Genomic DNA, 11,124 nt, shown 5'->3' on the forward strand with positions numbered 1-11,124 from the left:
CACCCCATCTCCTCCAGAATCGAAAGACTGGACTGCATCTTGCAGAAGTAATGGGGTATTAGTTATATGCAACCTGCAGCAAGGGTCCTCATGGTCTTGCAAGACCCTGCACTAAAACATACAATGCTTCGAAAGACATGCCTAATGGTTTCTCCACCTCAACCCTCTCACAATGTTCTGCCCTTGGGGTGCGTAAATAATCCACATAGTAATGCAAAGGGGAGGCTGAGCAGCTCTGCTCATACCAGGAGTACGTGAGATGCCGGCGGAGGGATGGGTCTCCAGAAGGCGTCCAGTCATCCGTCCTGATATCATTTCCCTAATGTGATTCTGACTTATGAGTGAGGAATGCTGTAAGGGGGTGACCACACAATGAAAACACGTCCCATCCATATAACAGCACATGAGACCCGCAGGAGCAGAGCAACAGAATACCGTGGAGCTGGGGGGGGCGGCGTGCTTCTCCGGGAGCAAAGTCAATTATTTTATGGGGTTCCTTAATAAGAATTATGTAGGCGCCAATGGCAAATTTCTAGTGTGCCATAATAAGGGGGTTTTCAGGGACTTCTCAAAAAGTTGGTACGGGTAGAGGATGGACTAAAATAAAAAGAAACCAAAGTAGTCCACATCTTTAGGCCGCTTTCACACGGGCGACACAATCACGCGATGCGACGGCGCTACAAATCGCGTGCATGTGAAGCCCATGCTTTCCTATGGGTTCCTTCACATTCTAGATGTTTTCATTGATACTATGTTGCGAGGGAAAAATAATCACGGCATGCGCAATATTTGAGTGATTTGCGATTTTTACATTTCTTTTTTTGTACCTACCCCAGAAAAAAGGGAAATACTTACCTAGCAGGCTCGGGTGGGTCCTCCCGCTGGTCTCCGGAGCTCCGCCGGGCTTTCTGCAGTCCTCGCTTGCCCACTGAAGATCACTTCCTGGTTGCTGGATTCATAAATCCCACCTCCAGGAAGCATTTGCTCTGATTGGTTTATCAAGCGCTACTCAGCCAATCAATGCAGCACTCTATGAACCAATGTGGGGGCTGTGATTGGTTCTTAAAACTCTGCTCAACCAATCGTTGTGGAGGCGGGATTTATGAATTGGCCAATCAGTGCCGTGGCTCAGCCAATTTATAAATTCCGCCTCCACAATTTGATTGGTTCTTCTGCTAGTTAAGCATTCCTTTTTTTTTTTCTAGTAAGTTCAGCTAGGGCTTATTTTGGGGGTAGGGCCTAAGCTTCTCGCAACATAAATTGCGAGAGTTTATCGCTGGCAGCAACAAGGCGATGCTTGATTTTTCAATCACTGACGCTACAAAATCGTGGGAACACAGCAGCGATATTGCTGCGATTTTGCTGTCGCCTGTGTGAAAGAGGCCTTAAAGTGGCTTTCCCGTCCCAGGACATAACTTTGTCCCGAGACTGAAGGGGCAGTTATTGGTCTTCTGTGCTGATGTCCACTGGTTACGGGTCTTGATGACTAATGCACCATATATGCTCTCTGATTGGCCAGTGCCACTCATGTGATCAGCTCTGGCCAATCGGAACCATGCACAGTGTGAATTGGGTAGTTATAATAATGCAGCTGCCATCTGGACGGTCAAAAACTGGTCTGGAATCGGCTGATCAGAGGAGAAGCGGCAGGTAATTTCACACCATTCTTCTTCTCCTGCCCCATGACAGGTTTGCGTCTCATGGCGGGAGGGTTGCTTTAAGTCTTCTGCTGGTCCAGTGTGACTGCGCCGATCCTTGTACACATGTCCGTTATAGCCAGCGGTCAGGTAAATGATGACGGGTACATGACCGCGGCAGGAGCTTCCGGGAATGGAGCCACAGAAATCGGGGCGGCTGCTTTTGATGACTCGGTGGTCGCCGGGCGAGGGATGTGCACTACAGTCAGGGCTCAGTATTACAAGGTGGGGAGCGGCTGATTTTAAGTCAATGGTGCGGATTTTGATGCAGAAGTGCTGCGGATTTCCCAACAGAATATTCCGCCATGGAAAATCCCAAGTATTTCTACTCCGTGTGATCAGATCCGAGAGTGTTATGGGAATGTGTCCTAATAGGCATCATTGTGGGCTCACTGCATTCATCTTCAATGGGACCACCGGAGGTGGCAGAGCTGCCAACTCCATGGGTGCAGCAAAACTGCAGGGACGGGAAGTGGGGGGGACAGGGCCCTGTTCTTTGGATCGGTGGTGAGATTTTCACCAATTGGACTGTAATCAACTAACCTATGAACCATAAGTCAATGGTGGTACAACCCCTTCAACGTACACGGAGCCCCAAAATGGCACAAATAGACACTTACAAAGGCTTAGACTCCTTTTACCCGAAACGATAAATTATTTGTGCAAGCGAACGATGCCAGAGTCCACCCGCCCGCTCGTGCAGCCTGTATATACAGGTAGAAAAATCGTTTGCAAGTGCGTTCAGCCATTCACTGGTACGGACTGAATGATCGCCGTTCACACGTGACGACATGTGACCGAGCGCACGATTGCTTTTATGCTGCATAACCTAGAAGACAAACGAGCAGCGAACAAATGCCCATGTGGCCTTCGTTATTGGCCGTGTTTACACTGAGCGATTAGCGTTCAGCTTCGCACCATCCAACCATTGTTTTGAGCAATCATTTAGTTTCTGAGGGCCCTTGAGGAGTGTTTGCCGTTCCTCGCTGCTCGCGGCGCGGACCGCATCAACCTGGTGACCGCTTCTCTGCCAAAAGAAAGTTATGAAGTTCAGAATGTCATTAAGTAAGAAACATGTCTGTCCCTTAAGGGGTTAAACCTGCGCCTAATTTATTCTCTACTTTTCTTTCTAGAACCAAGTGACAACCTTAGAGAAATTTTACAAAATGTGGCCAAACTTCATGGAGTTTCGAACATGCGCAAGCTGGGTCACCTGAACAACTTTATTAAGGTGAGTGTTCAGTATAACCGGAGCCGGGCGGTGGGGCTGAAAACTGCTAGATCCCTTTTAATTTTTAAAAGCTCTTCTTGATTTTTCCCCCCTTGTTTTTCTTGCTAAACAACGTAGAGATGGGTACTAAGATAAGGGAATCGTGTGGACGACACAAAAAAGTCCTATGTCCATCGGGCTGCAGCGGGGGACGCCGTAGCGCGCGGGGTCGAGGGCGGCAGCGAGGGACGCCGTAGCGCGCGGGGTCGAGGGCGGCAGCGAGGGACGCCGTAGCGCGCGGGGTCGAGGGCGGCAGCGGGGGACGCCGTAGCGCGCGGGGTCGAGGGCGGCAGCGGGGGACGCCGTAGCGCGCGGGGGTCGAGGGCGGCAGCGGGGGACGCCGTAGCGCGCGGGGTCGAGGGCGGCAGCGGGGGACGCCGTAGCGCGCGGGGGTCGAGGGCGGCAGCGGGGGACGCCGTAGCGCGCGCGCGGGGGTCGAGGGCGGCAGCGGGGGACGCCGTAGCGCGCGCGCGGGGGTCCGAGGGCGGCAGCGGGGGACGCCGTAGCGCGCGCGCGGGGGTCCGAGGGCGGCAGCGGGGGACGCCGTAGCGCGCGCGCGGGGGTCCGAGGGCGGCAGCGGGGGACGCCGTAGCGCGCGCGCGGGGGTCCGAGGGCGGCAGCGGGGGACGCCGTAGCGCGCGCGCGGGGGTCCGAGGGCGGCAGCGGGGGACGCCGCAGCGCGCGGGGGTCCGAGGGCGGCAGCGGGGGAGGCCATAATGTATCCCATAACATTTGTGCATTTGTGGTGTTGTCGGGCAAAACGTCCGCTGTACATGAGAGCAGGTTCCGACCTCATCCAATTGGCGGTACATTAGCATCTTACCGGTCAGCGGTTCCTTTAATGCAGTGTTGTCAGATATTGGAGTGCTGTTTCTTAAGGAGGAGGTAAATTGTGTAGCCCACCAGAGCGCCCCTCTTGTAGGACTTGTTAGTGTGACCTGCGGTTGGCTTCCAGGAAGCACTCCATCGCCACGCGCCTCCTTGTTTTCTGCTTACTTTGGTCTCGTTCTGCATGTGGCTTCTGTGGTCACACCAAGATGTCGCCTTCTATAAGGAGAGCATGAAGCCCGGTGGACCTGCGCTCGGCTCCCGCTGGTTGGCTGCTCGTCTTTACATGGAGCTCCTCCTTCATTGTCGTTATCGGAATGAGTCAAGCTGCATATATGGGCTCTTCAGGCTCTGTTCTCACTACCATTGGGGTCCGTTTGATCAGGTTGAGCTGCCCGGTGCCGGGCTGTGAGATGGGGTCCCACTACAGGACATCGGGTCCTTATGGAGTCTTATGCAGGACAGTTTGGTCAGTAGCCACTCACGGTCATCTTGTAGCCCCTGGCAGCCCCTCCTCCTGCATATTGTGCAAGTATACATTTCTGTAATGAGGTTTTCTACCTCTCCGCTTCCATGCGTCTTTTCCAGGGGACCATCATGGGTATTCGGATCCCATATATTGTCCCCACTTCCAGTCCTGTCCGTCTCCTATGTAGTATTTGAAGGGGGGGAGAGACAATGAGCAAATGTCAGCGCAGTCAGAGATGGGACTTGTGGAGCCCACGGTAAAGTCATGTTGGCAGTAGTTAGAGATCTTCTCACGGGGCGCAGCGGCAAGCCAGCCGGCAAAGTTATGTAAGGCACTTCATCTAGAAATGTTTGCATCCTTCTAAAACCTTCCAAGTAACTTGGGGTTATCGGTGTTCCTTTTTTTTTTTTTGAACAGTGTATATGCAAATAAGCTCTCATTCAACAGGAAGTATACAAAGATGGGCTGAAAATATACCTCCATAGCGCCATCTGCTGGAAGGTAGTTTCCCTATGAGTCTTTGTTCAAACGTTCAAGAGGACTTGCAACATAACTAAGGTGGTTGTACAGCCGAGCGCTCGGAGCGGGGAACAGCTGGATGCAGAAGACCAACGGGGACACTCCGCTTGTCTTCTGCATCCTCCGCTCAGAGCGCTCGGCTGTATAACAGCCGGGCGCATCGAGCAGAGAACAGCCGGATGTACATGACAGCGATTATCGCTCAAAAGTCGCTTAAATGACCTCTTTTGAGCGATAATCGTTGTTTATATAGCCCGTTAGCCTAGGTTCCCACGTGGCGGTTCTTTGGCGTTTCACCTGTGTTTTTGCTGTGCATGTTAATTGAAAACACTGCTGAAAACCGCTGTGAAGCGTCGCTGTATACTGATTGGGGAGAGCGAGTAAATGAGACCAAGGCTGTGCTTATACGGGTTTCTAATGTGCATGTTAATTGCACATTAACCCCTTAAGGACCAGACACTTTTTAGGGATTTTACCCATGTGGTGGGTTATCTGTCCTATTTTTTTTTTCCTTTAGCTACCAAAATTATTTTTACTGCAAAACTATGTATAGTTTTGGACTACAGGGCTCTTATAGCGACGGTTTTGGGTTATTTTCTTTCTTATGTACACTACCGTTCAAAAGTTTGGGGTCACATTGAAATGTCCTTATTTTTGAAGGAAAAGCACTGTACTTTTCAATGAAGATAACTTTAAACTAGTCCTAACTTTAAACAAATGCACTCTATACATTGCTAATGTGGTAAATGACTATTCTAGCTGCAAATGCCTGGTTTTTTGTGCAATATCTACAAAGGTGAATAGAGGCCCATTTCCAGCAACTATCACTCCAGTGTTCTAATGGTACAATGTGTTTGCTCATTGGCTCAGAAGGCTAATTGATGATTAGAAAACCCTTGTGCAATCATGTTCACACATCTGAAAACAGTCTAGCTCGTTACAGAAGCTACAAAACTGACCTTCCTGTGAGCAGATTGAGTTTCTGGAGCATCACATTTGTGGGGTCAATTAAACGCTCAAAATGGCCAGAAAAAGAGAACTTTCATCTGAAACTCGACAGTCTATTCTTGTTCTTAGAAATGAAGGCTATTCCATGCGAGAAATTGCTAAGAAATTGAAGATTTCCTACAACGGTGTGTACTACTCCCTTCAGAGGACAGCACAAACAGGCTCTAACCAGAGTAGAAAAAGAAGTGGGAGGCCGTGTTGCACAACTAAGCAAGAAGATAAGCACATTAGAGTCTCTAGTTTGAGAAACAGACGCCTCACAGGTACCCAACTGGCATCTTCATTAAATAGTACCCGCAAAACACCAGTGTCAACATCTACAGTGAAGAGGCGGCTGCGGGATTTTGGGCTTCAGGGCAGAGTGGCAAAGAAAAAGCCATATCTGAGACTGGCCAATAAAAGAAAAAGATTAAGATGGGCAAAAGAACACAGACATTGGACAGAGGAAGACTGGAAAAAAGTGTTGTGGACGGATGAATCCAAGTTTGAGGTGTTTGGATCACAAAGAAGAACGTTTGTGAGACGCAGAACAAATGAAAAGATGCTGGAAGAATGCCTGACGCCATCTGTTAAGCATGGTGGAGGTAATGTGATGGTCTGGGGTTGCGTTGGTGCTGGTAAGGTGGGAGATTTGTACAGGGTAAAAGGGATTCTGAATAAGGAAGGCTATCACTCCATTTTGCAACGCCATGCCATACCCAGTGGACAGCGCTTGATTGGAACCAATTTCATCCTACAACAGGACAATGACCCGAAACACACCTCCAAATTGTGCAAGAACTATTTACAGCAGAAGCAGGCAGCTGGTATTCTATCGGTAATGGAGTGGCCAGCGCAGTCACCAGATCTGAACCCCATTGAGCTGTTGTGGGAGCAGCTGGACCGTATGGTACGCCAGAAGTGCCCATCCAACCAATCCAACTTGTGGGAGATGCTTCTAGAAGCGTGGGGTGCAATTTCACAAGCTTACCTCAACAAATTAACAGCTAGAATGTCAAAGGTGTGCAATGCTGTAATTGCTGCAAAAGGAGGATTCTTTGACGAAAGCAAAGTTTGATGTAAAAACAATGTTATTTCAAATACAAATCATTATTTCTAACCTTGTCAATGTCTTGGCTCTATTTTCTATTCATTTCACAACGCATGGTGGTGAATAAGTGTGACTTTTCATGGAAAACACAAAATTGTTTGGGTGACCCCAAACTTTTGAACGGTAGTGTATATATTGTTTTATTCTGGAATTTTTATTTACTTGTGTATGTAATTATGTTTTTTACTGTCTACGTCCCCCCAAGACCTCTGGGGGACATTCATTTTTATTTGACACTTTCCCACTGTAGCTGGGGCATCCATAGGAGCCCCAGTTACAGGGGAAAACATCCCCTGTAGTGACATTAGTCACTGGCAGAGCTGGCCAGGGTCTAGTATGACCCTCCAGCTCTGCCAGTAGTGAAAGTTACACTTCCGCTTTCACTTTCTAGTACACAGCACTCATTTAGGGCTGTGTACTCAGGGAAGCAGAAGGCAGAAAGGGTTAAAAACCCCTCCTGCCTTCTCCCTCGGGTTATCAACTGTCACTAAGAGCTGATAACCCGTCCTGACTCTGATTTATTGCAGAGGCAAGAGGCTCAAAGCACCGCTGGAATTTTACATACGGCTAAGCTTTAAGCCCAGGATCAGGTGCCGTAAATTTACAGTGACTGGTCCTAAACAGGTTAAAATGCTGCTGAATTTACTGCAGTCCTTTACTCCCTCCCTGCTGAAGTGAGCTGCAGGAGCAGAAATATCTGATGTTATATGTAGTGTTTGCCTGTGTATGTTGATACAGTAGATGTATTAAATAGATTGTGCAAAAAATTCAAACGGGAATTGTTTGCTCTGTGTGTGTGTGTGTGCAGGGAACTGGCAGATCAAGTCCTGTGATCACAGCAGCCTCTGCCTTGTTTCAAGAAGTATATAGGAGTGGGGTGGAGGATGAATGGCCAGAAAATGTGATCTGGCAGGCTTATTGAAGCAATGTCTATGAGCGGCTGCAGCTCTACTGTACATGTCAGATGATTGCAATAACGACAGCTCTCTGTTAGTGACTTAGGAGGTAGGAGGTGTCTGCAGAGGAAATGGCTGGGTATTGAAGAGGAAAAGCTTTACAAAGCTCCTTATACCAAAGGATTTAGCAGCACTGGAGCGCACTGTTTCCAGCAAAACTCATGTATCTACCCCCCCCCCCCCCCACCACCACCACCTTATCATTTCTTCACTGTCTGGCTCTACTACAAAGACCTATGGAAACTACTATAAGAAGTCTTGATGGCCGGAGATCTCATGTCAGAAGGGAAGCGCTCTTAATGCTAGTAATATATTCCGGTGTGCCCGTCGCCGTGTCCCGCCGCACAGACCTTTCGGTCGTAGAGCCTCTCCAGTCTCTTCACGTCTCTTTGTACACTGCCATACTTTTTAATTAAAGATCGAATCAGTTTACGGCTGAGTGGGTAAAGTGCGAGCGATAGATGTTTGGAGACGCTCGGGTGCCGGTCAGGTCAGCAGTTTTCGGGATCGGAAGTGATTATAGAATTGCAGCGTGATGAGAGGTTTGAGTTCAGCCGCTGCTGCACCCCTAGGCATGTGTCAGTCACGGAATCCGGCGCCTCAACACTGGGCTGAAGATGTTACATGTTTATACAGAAAAACCTATTCCCCTATCGGTATTGAGAACCCTACACCCCCAGCCGAGCCTTTCACATGCTGAAGGGAACAGCCGATATCTGGTTTAGGTAGGTATGAACAGGTTGGTCTTCATTCCACCCCATCTATAGATGGGATTCATAGATATGGGGTGACAGGTGCCGGACCTTTTACTATTGATGACTTATCCTGAGTTGATCGACAAGGGTCCTCTTGGGATCTCAAACGATCAGGTGATCGCTGGGTCCCCGCTCTCTGTATTGCTTTAAAGGGGTATTCCAGGGCAAAGGTTAAACAGGCTTAAAATGAAAAAAAATGGAATACTCTCCTACCGGGGTGGCGTTTCAGCTCCCGTACATGGAACATGGAAGAAGCAGCGGATGGTAATGTGCCATGCACTGTGCATGTAACTGCTCAGCCAATCACAGGCTTCAGTGGGGATTCTGCCATGGCCGCTGTAGCCCGTGAGTGGCTGAGCAGTTATGCACACAATGAATGGCATGTGATCGTCTGACCCTTCTGTGTGTAACATAGTATGTTAGGCTGTAAATAGGTAATGTCCATCCACTTCAGCCTGTGTCCCCACCCTACCAACCCATCCAGGGGCGTAACTAAAGGCTCAGGGGCCCTGATGCAAAATGTGAGCTGGGGCCCCCCCCTCTATCTGTATCTGTACCCGTACCCATACCTAAACCATGCTGCACAGAGGCATAACTTGAACCTTCTGGGCCCCAATGCAAAAGCTGTAACAGGGCCCCTAACTATAATGCTTTATTCATAGTACTGGGCTCCCTATATGGAGAAGAGAGGCCTTATGGGCCCCCCAAGGCTCCTGGGTCCGGGTGCAACCGCATCCCCTGCACCCTCTATAGTTACGCCCTTCAACCCCTCCCTCCCTTGTTGATTCAGAGGAAGGCAAAAAAAAAACCCAATGAGGCACCGGTCTGGACGGGGAGCCACCGGGATAGGTGAGTACTCAAGTTTTCTTTATTTTAAATGTCCTATAACTGTAATGGGGGCTGTGTCTGCACTACTGTGTTTCCCCTGAAAATAAGACACTGTCTTATATTCCTTTTTGCCCCCAAACGTTTCTTGTTTGGGGGATGTCTTATTATACTTACCTAGCAGGCTCGGTCCGCGTCTCTTAGCCGCAGCATTGATTGGCCAATTCATAAATCTCGCCTGCACAACGCGATGGCTGTGATTGGCTAAGCAGTGCTTGAAAACCAATCAATGCAGCGCTGGATGAACCAATCAGAGCCATCGCTTCCTGGAGGCGGGATTTATGAATCCCGTAACCAAGCAGCGATCTTCTGTGGGCGGCCGAGGACTACAGGAAGCACGCTGGAGCTGTGGAGAGCAGCAGGAGGGACTTCCACCGAGCCTGCTAGGTGACTTGTTGTTTTTTTATGTAATGCAGCTGGGGATTATTTTCAGGGTAGGGCTTATATTTCAAGCCTCCCTGAAAAATTTGAGGTGGTCTTATTTTCAGGGAAACAGGGTACCAAACTGGGCTTCTGCAATGCAGATGGCTTTATCTGCTTCTTGCTCTGCACTGACGTCAGCTGATTGGTGGGGATGCTTTGGATGGGTCCTCAATAGTAAATCCCCCGACAATCCCTTTAATATTCCTGGACACAACTATTATTGTTTGTGTGACTCTTGCTTGTGTGTGGCAGCTGGCTGTTCTACTGGCAGAGAAGCGTCTGCTGACCGGAGCCGGAGCGTCCTCGTGAATGGAGCGGCGCTTCTCCCGCCTGCCATTCATTCTCCTCTCGGGGCTGATGTAACGGCCCGGTCACAAGACGTCGGGGAAACTTTGCCCTGGTTTCAGTGGCCGCAGCTGATCCTTTGTTGTTTGTGTGTGATTGCTTCCGGTCATAATCCCCTGAGAAGCGAGGACCCTCGGGCCGGGCGCTCCGCCATCCAGGCTGAGGTCATCGCCTGCCATCATTCGCCTTTGGTTGTTGTTTGACTACATCCCGACTCGCCTCTGATTTGGCTTTTTGCTACTAGTCTAAGCGCAGTTCTAAAGTAGTCGCACAAACTTTTCCTGTTTAATAATGAAGGCCTCCTGACGGCGTCTATTAACCCCTTGGTGACCAGCCTTTTTTTTTTGCCTTATGCACCAAGCGATTGTTGCATTGCGAGAGTCATAACTCATTGCAGGTAGGGTGGGTTTGTACAGATGGAACCCCTCACCCGCCCACCACCTTGCCTCCCCCCCTCCCTTTCCAAAAAAATAACAGGGTAACTCTATTATCTGATCAAAGATCAGGTATTAAAGGTGATACAAAGTTTAGAGATTTTGGGGTTTTTTTTGTTTACTACTTTTGCATAATCAAAATACTTTTTTAAAGTGTGACTGTTTGATCCTAGTACACTGCATTACTTATGTAGTGCAGTCTAGTAAGCCTATGACATTAACCTATTAGACTGCAGGAGGCGGGGTCTAATAAACTGAGTTACATGGCAGACACAGAGGCCTTTATCAGGCTTCCGGCTGCCATGGGAACCCGTTGGTACCTTGAAATCACACTTTGGGGTGCTGATGGGTGACAGAAGGAACCCCTAACCCCTGTCATCATCCTACAGGTGCTATAGATTGTGGCATGTAAAGGGTTATACAGCCAGGCTCTGAGGTTTCTCCA

General features: G+C 49.3%; 1 protein-coding gene across 1 annotated transcript in view; it reads left to right on the forward strand.

Annotated features, from left to right (window-relative positions):
• The window catches only part of RICTOR (RPTOR independent companion of MTOR complex 2), a 103,231-nt gene that overhangs the window by 22,407 nt on the left and 69,700 nt on the right, over positions 1-11,124 (forward strand). The window contains exon 3 of the mRNA XM_066602402.1: positions 2,831-2,928. Coding sequence (XP_066458499.1) covers positions 2,831-2,928 — 98 coding nt within the window. The remainder of the gene's footprint in view (positions 1-2,830; positions 2,929-11,124) is intronic.

The sequence above is a fragment of the Eleutherodactylus coqui genome, chromosome 5 (genome assembly GCF_035609145.1).
Source record: "Eleutherodactylus coqui strain aEleCoq1 chromosome 5, aEleCoq1.hap1, whole genome shotgun sequence".
Lineage (NCBI taxonomy): Eukaryota > Metazoa > Chordata > Amphibia > Anura > Eleutherodactylidae > Eleutherodactylus > Eleutherodactylus coqui.